The 20,877-nt window shown below is 54.1% G+C and overlaps 1 protein-coding gene across 1 annotated transcript in view; it reads left to right on the top strand.

Annotated features, from left to right (window-relative positions):
• LOC130024615 (CAP-Gly domain-containing linker protein 1-like) overlaps nucleotides 1-20,877 on the top strand; it is a 151,000-nt gene that overhangs the window by 100,059 nt on the left and 30,064 nt on the right. Inside the window, 3 exon segments of the mRNA XM_056115318.1 lie at nucleotides 2,300-2,514; nucleotides 18,532-18,560; nucleotides 19,607-19,829. Of these exon segments, the coding sequence (XP_055971293.1) occupies nucleotides 2,300-2,514; nucleotides 18,532-18,560; nucleotides 19,607-19,829 (467 nt within the window).

Genomic DNA, 20,877 nt, shown 5'->3' on the forward strand with positions numbered 1-20,877 from the left:
ATGGGGTCTCTCTGGGGACACAGAGCCTTGCAGCTGCTGAGTTCTGGCCGAGTCCAGACAGTGCTGTCTATCCAGTGTGCCAAGCTGGTTATCGCAGAGTGGATTGCGATGGCGTGTGTGTGTGTGTGTGTGTGTGTTCGTGTGTGTGTGTGTGTGTGTGTATGTCACTGCAGTGGTGAATGCGTGGCTCAGTGACAGCGGCCACGGAAGCAGAACAGGACCACACATGGAGGCATTTCCACACAACAAAGCGTTTTCCTGCTCTTTAATGATTATGGGGGTGTTTCGGTTTATTTTTTACCAGTTGTTCCAAAGGATAACTTCTTAAGTTGCTTCCTTTTGTGGGGACAGACGTAAGCAGTGCCCCAGGGGCCGTGGGGCTGATCTTGGTGATTTTCTGCTCTGTGGGGCCAGTCTGTGGCCCTGGGGCCACCGGGGCTGTGCCTGGCAGCGGCTGGGGGTGATGCCACACACACAGCCCCTCCCCAGACTCCTGCTCCGAGCTCTCACTGGCACGGGAGCACCCCGTGCGAGGGGTCCCCACCTCCTGGTGATTCTGCAAGTCCCTCGATGGATCTGGCAGAGGTGCTGGGGTTGGAGGTGCAGAGGTGTGAGAGATGGGGCTCGTGGGGTGCCTCCGGGGGGAAGGAGTTCCGGGATCTCACAGTCTCTTCACATCACACACTTACTTCTGATCAAACATTTAATTAAGGGAGAGAGCTGAAGTGATAGTACAGCGGGTAGGGCGCTTGCCTTGCACACGGCTCAGCCCGGGTTCGATTCCCAGCATCACATATGGTGCCCTGAGCACCGCCAGAAGTAATTCCTGAGTGCAGAGCCAGGAGTAACTCCTGTACATTGTTGGGTGTGACCCCCCCCCCAAAAGAAACCATTAAGAGAAATCTGAAAAACAAGGGGAAATTGGGCTTCTCCATAACCCCCCAGCTCTGCGCCTGTGGCTGGACCGAGGGCGATGGCAGGCCCGTGCAGGAGCTGCGTGCAGGCTGCCTGGGCCAGCAGCTGCCCCTCTGCTTTGAGCTGGAATGCGAGGTCTTGCCGACCTCGTGTATCTCAGCATGTGCTCAGGCCCCGGGTCCCGCGGCTACCATGGTGTGCTGTCTCCAGACGCTGGTGCCCGGGCTGTTCTGAGGGGCTTAGGATTTGGAAAGCATCCGAGAAGTATTTTTCTTCCGTCGGTCACTTTCTCTCCCACATTTTCAGATGCAGGATTTCTTCTTGTTGCTTTATGATTCTCAGCACCCACCCCACAGTGCTCAGGTCTCACACGGGGCAGTGCTCAGAGGAACAGACAGCTGGACTTGAGCGTGCGCTGCCCCCGATGACCCGTCTCTCTGGACCCACAGCAGTGGAGCTGATTGTGTGTAGACACGTCGGGATTTGTGTTGAAAGGGGAGGAGATATTTTTTTGAAAGGAACCAACTTGGAGCTAGAGGCAGTGCAGCAGTTAGGGTGAGTTTGGTCCCCAGGACCGCATATGGTTCCCCCAGTCACTGCCAAGAATTAGCCCAGAGCACAGATCCAGGAATAAGCCTTGAGCACTGACAGGTTTGGCCCAAAAAGCAGAGAAAGGAAACAGAAAGGAAAGAAGCCATCGGAGCTGTCTCCCGCCCTCAAGCACACTTCCATGCTGAGATGATTCCTGGGATCTTGTTTTTTTTTTTTTTCTTTTTCTTTTTCTTTTTCTTTTTCGGAGAGTATCTTCCCTGCATGGCAAAGCCTGGCAAGCTACCCATGACGTGTTCTATATGGCAAACAAAGTAACAAGTCTCAAAATGGAGACGTTACTGGGCCCGCTTGAGCAAAATCGATGAACAATGGGAGGACAGTGACAGGGATCACACTTGGCAATGCACAGGGGTTACTCCTGGCGCTGCACTCAGGAGTTACTCCTGGCGGTGCTCAGGAGGGCATATGGGATGCTGGGAATCGAACCTGGGTCTGCCCTGTGCAAGGCAAACACCCTCCCTGCTGTGCTATCACTCCTGCCCCATCCTGGGCTCCTCTTGGCTTGTTGAAATGGCGGTATAGACGGCATGCACTTGCACGCGCCAGCAGGACAGACAGTGGGCCGCCCTGGGGCATGTTTCCTCGGGTGGCCCCATCCTGAGGTCGGTTCGGGCTGGCAGTGGCAGGAGGCGTCCCACAGACCAGGCCAGGGAAGCCGTGCGTGAAAAGCGTGAGTGTCCTACGCTCCTGTGCATCTAGTGACTCAAAGCCCAGTGCTCTCCCCTGACAGGAAGTCTCTGGAGTCTCACTTGGGGTGTCCCCTCCCGTGCAGGTCATGTAAAACTGCCACCCGAGAAATTCGTCCCGAAGAGGCAGGGTGATGGACAGGACCTGCCCACAGGGGCCAAGAAGCTGCCGCTGGACTCAGCCGAGGAGCTCTACGGCGAGATCCGAGACTGCAACTTCAACGCCGTGGGCGCCGTGCTCAGCAAGAAGGCCAAGGTCATCTTGGCCGCCTTTGAGCTGACTGGGGCCTGGGGCCAGGCGGCAGGCGGGCTGTGCGCGCCCGGGGAAAGGTGGTGCCAGGCCCTCTCCTTGTGTCAGGTCCTTTGCCAGTCATCGTCTGCACTCCCTGTCCCTCCCTTCTTCCTCCCAGCCGCTGGAAATAGGGAAAATTGGGCATGGCTGGAGTTCTGGCAGGCCGAGTGAGACCCCCCCCCCACGTGGGTAACCACCACCTAGAGTGTGCGACCCTCAGCCTCAGCGAGAAAGGGAGGGAAAGGGAAAATAAGTACCCGAATGAACGGGAAGATGCAAGGGGGAAACACATCAGCTTGATAATGTCTTCTAAAAACAGCGTACCAGGGCCAGAGAGATAGTAAGGTGGGTAGGGCACTTGCCTTGCCCCTGGCAGACCCGGGTTCATTCCCAAGCACCCTATACGGGCCCCCAATCCCTGCCAGGTGTCACCCCCAGTGCCAAGCCAGGGAGTCAGCCGGAACCTGTGCATTGCCCCAATGATCCCGGTGCCTGTCTGCGCCCTCTGCACCCTCTACCATTGGAAGCTTGTGCAGGTATGTTTGAGATGCGACCGCGTTTCCCTGCTTTCGTGGGCATGTGAGTTGATTTGTGGTACTGTTGCTGCTGGTCTCAAGACAGGACCTTTCTAGAACGCAGGTGCATCACCAGATTGCCGGGCACCTTTTCCCCTCAGCATGTTGGTCTCAGCAGCACCTTAAGAGAAAGAACCCGGGCCTCGCTTAGGTTCTGGGCTGCTGTCACCTAGCTCCCTGTGGATTTGCCCATGTCTCTGGGCTTCGCCCTGTGGAATCCAGAACTTTCCTGGGCTCCCCCGATGGTCTCTCCCCACCCCAGTCATTGAGCAGGGAGGTGCTTGCATGGCCTTGTGTGGTGACAAGACATGGGCCTGCCTGCCCCTGTGTGGTGACAGGACATGGGCCTGCCTGCCCCTGTGTGGTGACAGGACAGGGGCCTGCCCGGCCCTGTGTGGTGACAGGACTCGGGGTTCACCTTCCATGCGAGTCATTGCAGGTCTTGGAGAGGCCTCTCTGCTCCTTCTTTTCCCAGTCAGCAGTGCAGAAGCGTTGAGGAAGCGGCTTGGTCACCCCAGCTGAGGGTAGGGGCTGTCTCGATCACACCCACGGTCGCTCCTGGTCTTGCGTGGGTGGGGTGGGGCCATCCCAACAGACAGACCCAAGACAGGTCGGAACCAAGGGCCCCACATCCCCCCGTGGATGCTGCATTCTCGTCTTCTCTCCCGCCCTGAGCCACGATGGCCCCCGTGCCCGCATCCCGGCGGGGGAAGCCACGGCTCTGCTCACCTGAGCTGCTCGCAGGGGCCCTCACTCCAGGTAGTCTGCTCAAGGGACCCCAGAACTTGGGCACCCTGGCGTGCGTCATGTGAGCAGTCAGATTGGGCTCAAGGCGCTGGGGGGCTCGCCCCGCCCGGGTGGAGATTGCCAAGGGCCCCGGCGCCCTCACCAAGGTCCATCTCTGAGGCTTCCTCGTGTGAATATGAGGGATCTTCCAGCAGTCACAGGACGGAGTCTGCTACTCGTGTCCGACCCCACCCCCTCCCGCACACACACACAGAAACTGATTTTTATGTAACTTCCTCATAGAACGGTGTGTGGTGCTGCCCGAGGGGAACAAGGGGTCCTCAGTGTCCTAAAGGGGGAAAATGACCCAAATTGAGGTGCTTCCTGTGTGCAAGTGTCCCATCACGCCACAGCTCCCAGGGCTGGTGTTTCCCTGTCCAGAAGACGCTCGACAGACGTGAGCCAAAGCTCTAGCTGGGAGGAAGCATTTGTACCGCGGGATGAAGTAGAACTGCCTTTGAGTCAAGCTGACATTTTCAAAAAATACAAAACAGACTTTTTCCCCCCATTTTTAGTACCAGAGCAGATAACCCCCACGGTTATTTGCTTCCCTGAAAGATATTTAGCTTGCCCTTTCAAAGTTCATTTAGAGCAGATCTTGGCGTTCAATCCGAGTTGGGTGCTAACCGAGGTCAGAGTGTTTGCTTATTTGTGGCCTTCTTTGTCTCTTAAGAGGAACCGTAGTTAGAGGCCACCAGAGAAAACAAAACACAAGCACCCGCTTCCTCCCAGCTTGGTTCCTCTGTTCTCAACCCCCGGCCATTTGTCTATGCATCTTCCCCAGAACAGGCGGGGGACAAAGGTAGAGGGAAGGTCTGAGAAGCCCCTGCATGGTGCTCCCCGAGTAGTGCTCCCCATCTTTGTGGCTTCTGTTGAGGTTCTGAAATGAGTCATCAGGTGCTAGTGACAAATGTCTCATGTACGGCGTGACACAAAGATGGAGTTTGTGCCATCAGTTCCCATGGTGGGAGAAGGTCGGGTTTTGGGGGTCAGTGGCAGGAGGATGTGACCCATAGCATGTCAGCTTTATCTCGGGTGGGGAAAAATGGGTCGTTTGGGAAGAAGTGTGCTTGGGGTACAGATTTGCTGTGTTTTTCTGGATTTCTCTCTCTCTCTCTCTCTCTCTTTCTTTTTTTTTATGTAGGAGTTCTACTATTTATCCAGCCAATGATTAGCTGATTGAATTGTGCATGAACTCCACCTTACTTTTTTTTTCACTTTTTATGATTTTATTTATTGAATCACCGTGAGAGCAGTTACAAAGCTTTTAGGTCTAAGTCTCGGTCATACAATGAAACACCCGTACCTTCACCAGTGCCCATTCTCCACCCCCAACAACCCCAGTATATCCCCATCCCACACCCACCCCCTACCAGTGGGGCAGATGATTTCCACATTACTCTCTCTCTACTTTGATCACATTCAATATTTTGACACCAGACCCACCATTATTATTTGAGATTTTGCCTCAACACTCAGATCTGCTGAAAAGGCAACAGGAGACAATTTGTTTCCTATTTCTGGTTATGAATAACACATGATGTTTCATGGCTGCAGTACTGGCCGCACAATTTTGAAATTCCGAAATTTGAACACTTAAATCTGGAGGGATTTCTGCCAAAACCTGCTGGGTTCCGAGATTTGCTCCTGAGTCTCTGGGATCATGGTCGTTAAGCAGCTTGATTAGGAGCCAGAAAGGCCATTTGTGGACAATGACTTGGGGTCTCTTGGGGACGGACGGGGAGGACAGGACTGGCTCCACCCCCATCCTGTGAGGCCCAACAAGTTTTGTCACTGAGGTCCCAAGCCTGACTGTCCAGTGGTCTCTGGAGGATGGCGGCCACCAGGCCACCAGTGGGAACAGGCCAAGGCATGAAACTGTGGGCCCAGCACAGCAGGGACCAGACGCATTTCAGCCAAAAGCCACTGGGTTTCGAGATTTGTTTCTGAGTCTCTGGGATCATGGCCATTAAGCAGTTCTATCAGGACGCAGAGAGGCCATGCCTCCAATGATCTAGCTGAACCGGAGGTGATTTGTGGGTGTGTTTCCCACATACCTAACTTTTGGCCGTTTACTTTCTTGGTAAACTTTGCCCCAAGTTTTTGGGGTCTAGTCAAAGGCACAACAGCAATTTGGGGGTATCTGCAAGTGTGGAGGCGCCATCAGGCTGCTGATGGACTCGCCTCACAGGTACAGTGTTTTTTGTTTGTTTGTTTGTGTTTTTATGTAGGAGTACTGCTATTTATTCAGTCACTGATTAGCTGATTGAATTGGGCATGAACTCCACTGTAAAAAACTACGCACGCTGAAGGTTGTGTGTTCGTGGGCTTTCTGGTCGGCTCTATCTCACCGCCCGCGTTCGGTGCCCTAGAGCCACTGTGTGTGGCCTGCATCGGGACGGCTGTTGGCCAAGGGCAGATGAAGGAAGAGATGAGGGCCAGACTGGTTGATCTTTGTAGCAGTTTATTACAAGGAAATTTATCCCATAGAAGAAATTTATGTTCTGGAGGGCCTAGATTCTCTCAAGCACAAGTTCTCCTTGCTAGTCTCTTGGTAGTCCATCTTTCAGCCCAGCTCTTTGATTCTCCAGCTCCCTTCTAGTCTGGGCTGACACTCCACCCAGTCAGGTAGCCATATCAACATAAGAAAGCCCTTCCTGACTGCTCAAGGGCAAGATACCTCTTAAGGTGTTTTTCTCTTTTCCTTAGTCCAATAAACTATCAACTATTCCTGAGGTTGTGCAGGAAGGACAGAACAGTGTTATCCTACATCTCCCCCTTTTTCTTTTTACAAAAAAACACAAAATTTGAAACAGGAAAAATTACTAGCTATTTTTGTGTGGACACAGTAAGAGATAACATTGAGACTTGTAGGGCAGCTCTCCTGGGAACATCTTGCCACAAACTCAGACTACAGTGCTCAGGCCAGATTAATTATTCCTAGCCCTAGCAAGGTCCAAATCTAGTTATTACTTTTTGGATCATGACAGCATTTGTCCATGACCAAGCTCTTAACTTATAGTTAAGCATTATGGCACCTTGGCCAGGCCCATCTCAATGCCAGGGTAGCACATAGCTTACGGCTTGCCCTGGGTCCATCCAGTCCCTCGTCGGGACCTTGCCTTTAGGGGTGCTAGGAAGTGAGGGCAATTGAGGCTTAAGTTGAGAAAGCAGATGCCCAGGAATGAAATATCAAGGAGAGTCACATTACAAAAGCATGTCTTCTTGTGTCCATACAAAAAGAACACTGCTTTGAATAAACTATGCAAAGGACTTAGGGAGAAGAGAAAAACAATAATTTACAAGTCAACAGAACACAAAGAAAGTTACAAATAAACACAGAGAAATGGGAGCACTGTAATGGGAGCAACCCAATAAACCTGAACCCATCTCCCCTTTTTTCTTTTTACAAAAACACAAAATTTGAAACAAAGGAACAATTCCAAATACAGAACAGTCTCATTAGTTGTACCAAGATTTCAGTCCAATCCTGGACCTAGAGCAGTGCTTCTGGTAAAGTGTTCAATTGTCCTGCACTGTCCAGGGGTGATTAGAATCACCAATGATGAGAGTCATTTAGTCCCATTCTGAAGAAACAAAGTGTCTGGATCAAAACTGAAGAGTTGTTCCTGTAACAGCATCAGGAGTGGTTGCAGCAATGATTCCCAGGGGAGCAGCTATTAGGAGTCCAATGAATTTCAGGAAGCACTGGATCAGCCGGGGAGCACTGGAACAGGAGCATCACCACTTCTGGCAGGAGTACTTCAGTAGGGGAATGCAGCCATTCTCCGGTCAGGTTCATCAGCAGTCATAGATGTGCAACCTAGCTTATGTTTGAGAAAAAACACTTTTTTAAAAGTTATCAGAGGCTTTAACCATCAGGGTTTGGTCTCCGTGCCTGTGAGTAGAAAGACAGAGGGAAGCTTCAATACAGATGGATAGCCTAGAGAGAAATGAAAAGTGTTCCTGTTAAAAGTCATTCCTTTCTCCTTCAGGAATCTGTGAATTCCAAGAAAGGGGTAAAAGTAAAGTATTGTTAATTCAAAATGTGGAGGCTTGGCATTGTCCAATCCGCAACCTGTAAAAGAGAGGTATAAGGAATGCTTTAATGTGAACTCATGATGTGTTAAAAAAGCTAGAGGCCTTGCTGGAGGTCCTCTGATGCAGGTTCCTCTCCTTTCCTTTGTGACTTCTAGCTGAAATCAGTTTGGAGATGGTTTGTGGCTGGAATTTGAAGGGTTGTGAGTCTCTGCCAGTCTGAGATCCAACTCAGGCAGATGAATTCAACTTCTGATGAGACATAATGGGATCCAAAGTTTCTCAGTGGGGTTATCATCTGTTGAAACAAAAGCATAGCCTTTTTCTCGAATGAGGAGTTTCCCTGCTACATTCAGTTGAGAAAATACCTCCTTTTTTTGTTTTTTATTAAACATGCCATATGTCCACTGAATATGGAGAGGTGGTGTGTTTAAAGCCACAGCATTCTCTTAAAAGTCAAACTGCTTCTCCCCAAAAGTAGCACCTACAGAGCCTTGTGGGATTGGTCCCTTTATACCAGAATTTAATTTGTAGTAAAACTGGGTAAGGGTTATAGTAACCGTTATCAGGGTAGAGAATATTCAGGGCTGCGCTTCCTGACATTATTGGCTGCAGGGATTATACTGATTGGAGCTCTGAAACTCCACTCTGGGGAGAGGGGCTGCAGCTGGGAACATCCCCTGATACTGCGGGACCTGGGGCTGGTGCCCTTGCAGGTTTCCCGAATTGGGGTCAACAGCTGCATCAAAATTGAAGCGACAATCTCTGGCCCACTGATTTCCTCTCTTACACCTGGGACAGGGCCCGGGAGGTGCAAGTCTGGCTCTGCAGTCTCTGGCCCAGTAGTTTCCCCTCTTATACCTGGGAAAGGGCCCAGGAGGTGCTCTCACAGTAGTATGTTTGGGAGGTGCCCTGGAGTCCTTACGAAAATGGCCTGGTTTTCCACAATGAAAACATCTTTTCTGAGCTTGTCTCTGTACAGTATAGGCCTCAAAAGCCTTCATCTGCACCTTTTAACAGAACCAACATTTCTGCATGCTTTCAAATACCCCATTACATCTTCCTTCTCTTTGATAGGGCTCAGAATGGCCTGGCAATCCTCATTAGCATTTTCAAAGGCCAATTGTTTAGTCAACAGCTCCTGAGCTTCCTTACACTTAACCTGCATTTCAATAGCTTCCATCAACCTCCCTATGAAATCTGCATAGGTTTCTGAGGCCTTCTGGACAATCTTAGTAAAACTTCCCTTAAATTCTGCATCTGCATCAGTCTTCTCCCATGCATGCAGGGCTATGTCATGGATATGAGCAAAAACAGCACGAGGCAAAGTGACTTGCCTTTTTGGGTCCTGCCATTTCCCTTCACCTATTAACATCTCACAAGTCAGTTTAATATCTGAAAATTTCCGTCCAGCCTGGCCTAGGCTCTGAAACTTTGCCTTGGCCTCATCACTGAACCACATCCTCCACTGCAGGTATTGAGAAGGGTTTAAGCACGTTTTAGCAACCATGCGAAAATCTTGAGGTACCCAGTAAGCCTTTTTACTCCAGTCTGTAAGATACTCCCTACAGTACGGAGATGTAGGCCCGTATGAGGCACAGGCCTTTTTGAAACGACTGAGAGAATCCATTCTTAACCTGCGATAAGATGGAAGCTGCTTCTTCTCAGCCTGGACTGGGCAATTGGGAGCATGTCCCGAGCGGTCTGTAGGCCGCTTTGCTGAGCTACTCTCAGTCTCATAATCCGAGTAAGTGCTAGCAGACTCATAATCCACATCACTTTCATCTGATGCATTGGAAGTGGAGCTATATTCATCAGCCTGAGAAATATTTTCACTATAAAAACCCTTTCGAGACTTAGGTAGGGGAGGAGCTGAGGCCGTATTATTGCTAATATTCTCCTCCTCCTCCTCAACTGTGCTTTTCCAAAACAGGAGAATGGAATCAACAATCTCCCATGTATTCCAGAATTCAAGGGGGATCTTAGTCCCTTCCTTAGATGCCTTATAGACATTTTTCTTAACTTTTCCCCAAATCTTGGTTTCTAGAGTCCCTTCATCTGGGAACCATGGGTTAACTTCATAAACTACCTTAAAGCAGGACCGGAGCTGGTCTCTGGAGATGTAGAATTCTGGATTCCCTACCTTGCAGGAGAGACACTGAATCAAATCCATAAATGTCTTGGGCTGTTCAGTCTGGCTCAAGACACTATGAAAGATCTTGGGAAGGCCCAGAATCTGTCCCATCTTAGTGGGGAATTGCTATTAGGATTCTAACTACCAGCAAACTAAAAACTCCTATTCTCCCACTCCCTTTCTAGAGTGGGGGTGCACCGAACGCAATTCTTACCTTTAATTGGTAGCTCGAGCCCGCCCAAGGGACGCCAGCTGTAAAAAACTACGCACGCTGAAGGTTGTGTGTTCGTGGCCTCTCTGGACGGCTCTATCTCACCGCCCGCATTCGGTGCCCTAGAGCCACTGTGTGTGGCCTGCATCGGGACGGCTGCTGGCCAAGGGCAGATGAAGGAAGAGATGAGGGCCAGACTGGTTGATCTTTGTAGCAGTTTATTACAAGGAAGTTTATCCCATAGAAGAAATTTATGTTCTGGAGGGCCTAGATTCTCTCAAGCACAAGTTCTCCTTGTTAGTCTCTTGCTAGTCCATCTTTCAGCCCAGCTCTTTGATTCTCCAGCTCCCTTCTAGTCTGGGCTGACACTCCACCCAGTCAGGTAGCCATATCAACATAAGGAAGCCCTTCCTGACTGCTCAAGGGCAAGATACCTCTTAAGGTGTTTTTCTCTTTTCCTCAGTCCAATAAACTATCAACTATTCCTGAGGTAATGCAGGAAGGACAGAACAGTGTTATCCTACATTCCACCTTACTTTTTTTCCATAATTTTCTTTCTTTCTTTCTTTCTTTCTTTCTTTCTTTCTTTTTTCTTTCTTTCTTCTTATATTTATTTATTGAATCACTGTGGGAAAAGTTACAAAGCTTTCAGATTTAAGTCTCAGTCATACAATGATCAAACACCGTTTTCTTCACCCTTCACCAGTACTCATTTTTCACCACCAAGAACCACAATATACCCCACCTCCCACCCACCCAATGCCTATGAGGCAAATGATTTCTAATTAACTCTTCTCTACATTGATTACATTCATTATTTTGACAAAAGATGCACCATGATTGCTTAGAATTTACCCCCCAACAATCAGAATGGCAGAAAAGGCATTGTGAAATACATTGTTTTCTATATAAAGTTCGGAGTTCCGGGGCTGGAGAGATAGCACAGCGGGTAGGGTGTTTGCCTTTCACGTGGCCAACCCGGGTTCGAGTCCCAGCATCCATATGGTCCCCTGAGCACCGCCAGCAGAAGTTAACTCCTGAGTGCAGAGCCGGGAGTAACCCCTGTGAGTGCAGAGCCAGGAATAACCCTTGCGCATCGCCAGGTGTGACCCAAAAAGCAAAAAAAAAAAAAAAAAAAGTTTGGAGTTCCTCCCCTCCAAACACAGGTGTGAGGCCCTGCGTTTCGCTGAGCAAGCAGAAGGAAAGCAAAGAGCTTGGGCCCAGTGGTTGATAGATTGCTGGGCCGGGTCGTAGATCAAGGGAGATTTGGGGATCTCTGGGACCCATCCTCGGGCCCAGTGCTCTCCGGGGCCCCTAGCTTGGTTGTGTCCTACAAGTTGCGGGCGAGCCTGGCCTTTGTGCTCGCTTTGTGTTTGGACGGGCAGGTGGGTTATTCAGGGCCCACCTGCTGACACCTGATTCCTCCCTGGGCAGGTGGGAGGACAGAGATTGGAGGCTGGCCCCTGAGATGCCCAAGATAACCAGTCAAGGAGATAACCAGAGTCAATCCCAGTCGAGTTCGGTGATAGGCTTGCTGACCCAGATCCTGTCTGGAGACACTCAGGCACCTTGATCGCAGGCAGGCCTGGCCTGGCGGGGGGCGGGGGCGAGTGGGCACCAACCTTGGCATTTCCGTGGCTCGGAGCTTCCGTGCCCTTCGGCTTGCTCTGCTGTAGTTTTGTTTTTGGGTCACACCTGGACGTGCTCCGGGGTCACTCCTGGCTCTGCACTCAGGAATTACTCCTGGAGGTGCTCGGGAGTCCCTATGGGATGCCGGGATTGAACCCGGGTCAGTTGTGTGCAAGGCAAATGCCCTCCCCGCTGTACTAGACTTCTGGCCCCAAGGCCCAAAACTTAAAGAAAAATCCTTGCTGGGGTTTCCCCGTCCCTGGCACCTTGTCAGCCTCGTGGGTCTGCACACGGCTTGTGCGACTGCCTCGAGTGGCCAGTGACAAGGGCGCCCGCCTGGCCTCCTGCTCCCCTGGGCTGCTCTGTGCCCGGTGTTCCCGGCCCTGCAGCTTTCAACTCCTGCCCTGTGTTCACTCCTCCTTTCTGTGGTGTCCCCCTCCTCTCTCGGTGGCCCTCCCCCTGGGGTCACCCCCCTTCCTGCGTGGTGCTGGGACAGCAGAGCTGCCGGGTTTGTGCCGGCTTTGTGCCAGGTGCACGGTTGACCCCAGGGGCTTGGACTCACGACCTCCAACTTGTGAGGCAGTGCTCAAAACCCCCTCTCGTACATTCCTCCCCTCCAAGCTGAAGGAACGGACTTGACCCACGTTCAGGCTCACACTTCTGCTTCCTGCCGAATCACTGCCGGCTGCTAGCAGGCCAGGACCCGTGTGCCAAACCTGTGTGAAGCAGGGACGTTCCAGGGCGTAAGCCTGCTAGCGTCTTTGTCATGGACACACGTGGTCCCATCACAGGATTTAGGGTCAGGGTCCAAACACAGGAGCATGGGGGTGGGGGGGTGGGGGCTTGTTCAGGCCGGAGACTCTACTAGGCTCACACACGGCACTGAGTGCTCAAGTCTCAGGGAGACAGTGAGGCTCAAACACATTTTCTTTCGCGCTGTTTTTTTCTTTTTCTTTGGCTTTTTGAGTCACAGTGATGCTCAGGAATTACTCCTGGCAGTGCTCAGGACTGGTGATCGAATCTTGGTCAGCCGTGAGCAAGGCAAACCCCTCCCCACTGTGCTCTCACTCCAGCCCCTCCTTTTGCATCTTTTTGTGTTTTTTCAGAATTGATTGATTTCCAAGTAGCGTTTGCTGGCCCTATCTTTCTCTGTAGAGTCCCTTGTTGCACACTGTGTTTCGTGGGCACCTTGACATGAAGACTTGGCGCTTGCCTGGTGCATGACTGACCCCATAGTTCCCCTGAGCACCGCCAGGAGTGATTCCCAAGTGCAGACCCAGGAGTAACCCTGAGCACTGCCAAGTGTCCCAAAAAACAAAAGGAAAGAAAGAAAATAGGTATCCTTGCCTGGAAGGGTAGCCCAGGGCCAAAGCCTGCCTTGCCTGTGGCTGACCCCACCCCACCCTGTACGTCCCTTCCCACCCAGGTCCTGCCAGGATGAGCTCCCATGACTGGATCAGAGTCAGCCCTGAGCACCATCAGGTGTCCCGTCCTCAGCCCCCAGGTTAGGTCACTCCGCCCTCCCCACCTCCCCCCCACTGCCCAGTTCCAGCTCACTCATCCTCGAGGGGACCCGCACTCATTCAGCTTGTGCTCCCATCCGGAGCAGGCCAGGCCATACTCCTCTGTACAGCTCTCAGGTCTTAGTGGGCTGGGCCACTCCCTGGACACGATGCGGCCGGTGTTGCTCACAGCACTGGGGTCACAGAGAGCAGGGCTCTCAGGGTCAGGCTCAGGGCCTCTGCCCTGTCGCTCTGCCCGCCCCCGCCTGCCCCCCCCGCCTGCCCCCCCCTCACAGATTTCCTGGCCCGGTTCCTGAGGAGGGCCCTGGGCAGGGTCACTGGCTCCAGGTCCCACTCGGGGGATGCTGAATGACCTCAGTTGGAGATCTGTAACTGACAAACATTTGTCAAAAGTTTTCTGAAACCACCCGGGGGTCCAGAACTGGGCCCCGCAGGGACCAGAGGCTCCTTGGCCACGTAGTGCTGACATCTGCAGGGCAGCCCTCCGGAGCCTCAGCCAGACACTGGCGTCACGAAGGGTGGCGCCTGCCCATTTAAGAAGGGCCCATGATGCCCTCCTCCTTGCTGAATTCTACTTCTACCTCAGAACATTCTAGACTCCAACTGCCATTTTCAGTCTCTCCACGAGACTGGCACGAGCCTGTTTGGCAGAGCTCAGTACTGAAGCTGCGAGTACAGTGTGACACAGGTGAATCTGAGTCTCTGGGCTTTCTGCCCACGTGCGGGCGGCTTTTTTCTCTAACAGTTCTTTAGTGTATGATAGTTTTTAATCTTTAGTTAGTTTAAGTTTTTTTACTAGTTATATATATATATTTTTTGGGTGGGCTGGGGGTGGGGTGGGGGTGGGGTGGGGTGGGGTGGCCATACCTGGCTGTGCCCAGGGGTGACCCTGGCCGGCTAACGTCCCTGTGCTGACGGAGATCGAACCCAGGACAACTGGATATAAGGCAAGTGCCCTCCCCACTCTCCTGCCTCTCTGCCCCTTGTGGACTTCTCTATTGAAATATGGAATGACTCTGAAGTCAGTGGGCCCTCATGGGGGACTGATGAGAAGCACAGGAGAAGATATCACTCCCCCGGGACTGGCTGGAGCGCTGGCACTGCTGAGTGCAATGAGCCCCGCCAGCCCCATGACGCCCACTAGGCCTTCCTGGGGTCTTGGCCCGGAGTGAGGGGTTGTCCTTTTCAGGGAAAGGGAGTCGATCCTCGACCTCCTCAGGCCCCCGGGCCTTTGTCCTTCTTACAGAAAGGCATTTCAGGAGATGAGCATGAAGCAGAAACAATTTATTTGGAGGCCTTTAGGAAGGGGAAGGAGGGAGGGAGTAACACGCTTGACAGAGAGTGAGGCTTCTCCAGAGGTGCAGAAAGCCACTGAACATGTTATGTTGCTAGGTTGCATTCGGTCCGAAAGTCCACACCTCAGGAGGGGAGAAGCCCGTGACACGACCAACCTCGTAGGCAAGAGCAGTACCTGGGCTCGGGCACACATGAACGCCCTCCCTTGGTTCAAGGTGGCTAATCTAGGGTTTTCCCCAGGCTGCCTCTTGTGGGAGTTTCTAGCTACCTAGAGTCCGTTGCTAGGGTGGTTGCCAACGGGGTAGAGTTGAGTGGTCCATGGTCCTCTTAGAAATTCCTTCCCTGGCCTTTGTTCCTATTCCCTCGGGGGTCCAGCCTGCTCTGGGCCTCCTAATGTGGGTTAATTTTGACCAGACTTTGGGTCCCGTGCCCTCAGATGGTCTTTTGGTGGCCATGAAGTTTTGTTGACTTCCTCAGAGTTCCATTGCCATGGGGACGCTTCCCCCATCTACCTGTCTGCCTCAGTTCTGTGGGTTAAGAAATGGAGTTAATACTGGCTTGTGGTTATCCAACCTAGGCAGCATCACAAGGAACGAAGGAAACGCCGAAACCTCCTTCGCTCCCCTTTGGCACAATTTTTTTTTCTTTTTGGGTCACACCTGGTGATGCACAGGGTTTACTCTTGGGTCTGCACTCGGGAATCACTCCTGGCAGTGCTTAGAGGACCATATGGGATGCTGGGAATCGAACCTGGGTCGGCTGCGTGCAAGGCAAATGCCCTTCCCACTGTGCTATCGCTCTCCAGCCCCCGTTTGGCGCAGTCTTGCTGGGCCCTTTTCCCAGGCAGTTCTCAGCCCATAGAAAAGAGTGTGCCTGTTGCTTGCCTTAGCTTCTACGTGTAACCCCGGGCCTCTCACACACACACATACGCACACACGCACACACAAGACCAGCCATCACTGCTGAGTCGCCTCCCGGCTAGTCAGTGTCTGGACGGGGAGGTGGTCAGTGACACTCGCGGTGCTCAGGGATGATTTCTGGCTCCTGAATGTGTTTGGTGGTGGGAGTGATGCCAGGGAGGGTGTGAAGGTCAGCTGCCAGCAGGGCAAGTACCTGTCCCCTCTGCTCTCTGGCCCCGAATTGGCAGTTGTTTGTTTGTCTGTTTTGGATTGAGTTTTTGCGCAGGAATGACACTTGGTGGGCTCAGGGGGCTGTGCGGGATACTGGGGGTCGCACTCGGGGTGGCGAGTGCCAGACTGGCAGCTCTCTGGGCTCCGGAAGCTGCTGTGGTCGCTCACCTGAGACAGACTCTCTCCTCTGCTCTTCAGAGATTTAGTCCTGAGAACGAGTGTGCCTCAGAAGGCCCCACAGTGGGCTAGATGGTCGGGGCCTGGTAGTGGCCGCGGCAGCGTCTGACCGCCTGACCATGAGTCTGCTGAGGCCCAGCGGGCTGAAGGCTCCCACCAAGATCCTCAAGCATGGGAGCTGGGCCGTGAAGGCACCCTCGGCCAGTAAGTGCGCTCAGCCCAGGCCAGGGGAGACTCATTCCTACCCGGGAACCCCATCCCGAGTCCTCGCCCGGGAAGGACTTGCTGAGCTGTAGACACGTTCGTGGCTCTGGGGACAGCTCTCACACACGAGTGTCACATTCTGTGAGTTTAGTGTCACGGTAACCGGTGACAGCTGAGGCGACCAACCCGCTCCCTTCTAACTGCTAGCTCCCTTGCCCGGGCTTGGGGACAGGCTTAGGGAGGTGGACTCACCTGGACTAGAGGGCCTCATTGCCGGCCAAAGCCACAGTACAGTGGGGAGGGCAACTGGCACCCCATGTGACTCTCCACCCTCAACCTCACCATGAGTAACCCTGAACGGAGAACCAGAAATAGGCCCTGAGCACTGGCTGGGGTGCTCCCCCCCCCCAAGAAAAACAAATGGGCCAGTGGACACAGCAGAAATAAGACACTTGGTTCCAGCTTTCACCTGGCTTGGTCCGTAGCATCACGGGGTGTGTCCAAAGATTTCCCCTGAGCTGCCCAAAGTATGACTCCGGCCTGGGATGCTGTGGTTGGTGAGCACATCCCCTTCATGGCAGGCCTGGCCAGGCTTCACCACAAGCAGCCCCCGTCATTGGCTGGGAGTATCCCGAGCACTGCTGGGTGTCCCTCTCCCCCAACCACACTTTAACTGGACCTGCACAGGCCCTTCCTGTCCCGTCTGACCCTTCTGACCTTTCTGCTGTTCCAGCGGATACTCCCGTTGAGAAGACCGTGCCTGGGGAGAAAACCCCCAGCGCCCCCTCCTCGGAGATGCAGGAGGAGTTTGTGGGCGACTTCCAGGTCGGGGAACGAGTCTGGGTGAACGGGAACAAGCCTGGATTCATCCAGTTCCTCGGAGAGACCCAGTTTGCCCCTGGTCAGTGGGCCGGGATCGTCTTGGACGAGCCCATCGGCAAGAACGACGGCTCGGTGGCGGGTGTGCGCTACTTCCAGTGCGAGCCGCTGAAGGGCATCTTCACCCGGCCGTCCAAGCTGAGTAGGAGCTTGCAGGCCGACGATGAGACCAACTGCCGGCAGCCAGCGCCTGCCACCTGGGCCACACCGCCCCTGTCGGCCTCCCCGGCCCCTGCCAGCACCGCGAAGGTGCCCCAGTCCCCCGCGAAGGAGTCACCGGCCACCCCTCACATCAGCAGCCTGACCAGGAGGGCCAGCGAGTCCATCTCCAACCTCTCTGAGGCCGGCTCCCTCAAGAAAGGGGAGCGGGAGCTGAAGCTCGGGGACCAGGTGCTGGTGAGTGCCAAGGGCAGCGGTTGCGGGTGGCTGTCCATTCGCCTGTCTGGTTCATCAGCTCCTCCAGACTCGTGGTTTTGGTGGAAGCACGAACAGCCGGGATTCCTGGTCCTGCAGTTTCCAGCGTGATGGATGCGTGCGGGGATGCTGCCAGTTTTACCAGTTTAGCCAAAACAGGGTGGAGGGGTCATGCCGTGGGGAGGGGTCATGCTTTGCACGCCTCTGACCCGGGGTTTAAGTCTTGGTCCCATGTACAGTCCCCCAAGCACATCCCGGAGTGATCCGTGAGCACCAAGCCAAGAGTAAGCCCTGAGCACTCTGAATGTGACTCAAAAACAAACCAATGAACAAAGTTGGAAATCGGTTCTGTTTCTCTGGTTTTCGATGTTTTTGCTTGGGGCGTCACAGGGTGGTCGCACACAAAGCCAGTGCCCTTCCCCCGGTGCTCCAGCCCTGTTTGTCAGCATTCCCGTCAGTGTCCAGTGCTGTGATTGTTTTGCTCTGTGTCCTGGGAGCCAAGCGTCAAGCCAAAGCATAGTGAAGGAGAACTGGAAAATCGAACTCTGCTAAGATACGAGAACAGTCATTTTCCTTTTGCTGGTTTCTGGCTTAATTGTTCTCCAGCGGTGGGGTTGCCAGTGCTCCGCTCCCACACCCAAGGGGCAGCGACCCCCTCGCCACACCAGGTGGCTGGCCTGGGTCAGAGATTCGCGGGGGTGTGGTCAGCCAGGCCACCGATGACAGCGAGTGGGTGTGAATGTCGCTGCCTTGCATGGACACTGAGCAGCAGCGTCTGCTCACCCTGTAGGGGTTGCGGGGGGAAATGGCACCTTAACCTTTGGGGTTTCTTCAGGAAATCCCGACTCTGAAGCCAGAATGTTCGTTTGCGGGGGGTGGGGGCGCTGTGCGCAGTCCAGGGTGCCTGACCCATGTCCCTTCATCCCTCCGGCAGGTGGGAGGCATGGAGGCCGGTGTGGTGCGCTTCCTCGGGGAGACGGACTTCGCCAAGGGGGATTGGTGCGGCGTAGAGCTGGACAAGCCACTGGGCAAGAACGATGGTGCCGTGGCCGGAACGAGGTGGGTCCCCCTGCCCCCCCAGACAGCCTGGGGCCATGCACGGTGCCCGGGAGGCGCTGAGGGGACTGCAGGCCACTTCACTTGGTTCTTAGGCGGGGCCACTTCCAGTGGCACTCGGGGACCCTGCAGGGATGTGGGGACAGCCCAGGGCTCCCACATGCAGCTGTGCTCTGGCCACAGGAACCCCTCGGGCCTGCTGTCGCCCTTCAGATGCCGGGGAGGCTGCTTGGAATTGCCCTTGGTTTGCGTGGTGGGGGTGGGCGGCGTGGGAGAGAGTGTGGGTGTGAATGTATGAGGGAGTGTGTATGTGAGCATGTGAGTGTGGGGCTTTGAGTGTTGGTGGGGGCGTGGGCATGAGAGTGTTGGTGGGGGTGTGAGCGTGTTTGTGGGGGAGTGAAGAGCGTGTCAGTGTTGGTTTGAGAGTGTGCAAATGTTGGTTGGGGTGTGCGTGTGTGTGACTGTGGGGCTGTGGGTGTGTGGGAGTGTTGGCTGGGGTGTGAGTGTGAGTGTGTGTTTGTTTGGGTGTGAGTATGAGTGTTTCTGGGGAGTGAGTGTGTGTGAGTGAGGGGCTGTGGACATGTAGGAGTGTCTGTTGGGGTGTGAATGTGTGTGTTTGATGGGTGGGAGTGTGAGAGTATGGGAGTGTTGGTTGGGGGTGAGTGTGTTTGTTGGGCTGTGAGAGTGTGGAAGTGTGGGAGTGTTGGTTGGGGTGTGAGTGTAAGTGTGTGTTGGTTGTGGTGTTTATGTGTGGGAGTGTTGGTTAGGGTGTGTGTGTTTGTTGGGTTGTGAGTGTGGGCTGGTGGAGGGTATGAAGTTTGTTGGGGAGTGAGTGTGAGCGTGGCGCTGTGGAAATGTGGGAGTGTTGGTTGGGGTGTGTGTGTGAGTGTGTTTGTCGGGATGTGAGTGTGTGGGCATGTGGGGCTGTGGGAGCGTGTTCGTTTTTGGGGGAGTGAGACTGTGGGACTCAGTGGACTTCTGGGTCGGCGCTTGTGTCTCTTGGTCTCTTGCCGAAGGTGTTTTTGTCCCCCCCTCCTCGTTGTCCGCAGGTACTTCCAGTGTCAGCCCAAGTATGACTTGTTTGCTCCCATTCACAAAGTCACCAAGATCGGCTTCCCGTCCACGACGCCGGCCAAGGGCAAGGTGGCCGCCGTGAGGCGTGTGATGGCCACCACCCCTGCCAGCCTGAAGCGCAGCCCTTCGGCCTCCTCGTTCAGCTCCGTCAGCTCCGGGGCCTCATTCGAGAGCAGCAGATCTGGCGTCACGGGACTAGTAAGCAGCCCCCTACCACTGCGGGGTGCTCGGGCCCCCACAGACTCCCACAGCCCCAGGGGCGAGAGGCGGAGCAGGAGCACGTGGGCTGAGCAGCTCCGGGTGGCAGGCGAGTGGCTTCCCAGCCACCACCAGTGACAGGAGCAGGGATGGGCCTTTCCTGGGGTGCTCAGGGCTCCTCTCTGGCCTCAGGCCGCCTTAGGGATGAAGTGGGGTAGCTGAAGGGGGCGCTGAGGGTCAGAGCAGGGCCCAGAGACTCTGGGGAACGCTTGGCGCTTCGTCTTCTTCTTTGCTCTCTCTGTCTCTCCCTGCTCCCTCCTGTCCCTCTGCACCCCTGTCGACATGCAGAGTGGCCTGGACTTCTGACCATTGCGGGGCCGCAAGTCAAAGCTGGGGCCTCGTGGCTTCTCCCCTCACGTCTATCTGAGTCATAAACACTAAAGTGTGTCCGAATATGCAAGGGTATCCTGAGATATTGTCCACAGGGAAACGGGACCACGATGGAGAGGGTGTCCCGGGGGGGCTGGCTTTGCTGGGGGCTGCGCTTCCTGCCGCCGCCTCTGCTCCGTGCATTGACCTTCGATACGGAAGAGGAGGGAGTGAGTGTGTGTGAAACGGAAGATACAAAACAGATGTCACGGGAACGGGAGCCAGGAGGCCACGCGCCGTGGGCACAGGCCTGGGGCCAGTCCTGTCTTGCTTGGTTTTGTTTTTCTGCTTGACTGTGGGCCATACCCTACAGTGCTTCAAGGGGCCGTTTGAAGTGCTGGGGTTGTGCCGGGGCCTCCCACCTCCAAGCAAGAACCCTACGCCTGAGACGTATCTCCAGCCTCCCCCCGCTGTCTTGTTTTGTTCTCTTTTGGGGTCACACTTGGCAGAGCTCAGGGCTTTCTCTCACCTCTGTGCTCGGGATTATTCCTGGCGGGCCTCCGGGATTGAGCCTGGGCAGCACTGGGGCTTCACTCTCCAGCTCTTTGGCCCCTGCCTTGCATATCTTTATGCAGGGTGGAGCTCACTCCTAAACTGAACATCACCGTTAGCGTCTATG

This window comes from Sorex fumeus, unplaced genomic scaffold (assembly GCF_029834395.1).
Source record: "Sorex fumeus unplaced genomic scaffold, SorFum_2.1 ptg000029l, whole genome shotgun sequence".
NCBI classification, from domain to species: domain Eukaryota; kingdom Metazoa; phylum Chordata; class Mammalia; order Eulipotyphla; family Soricidae; genus Sorex; species Sorex fumeus.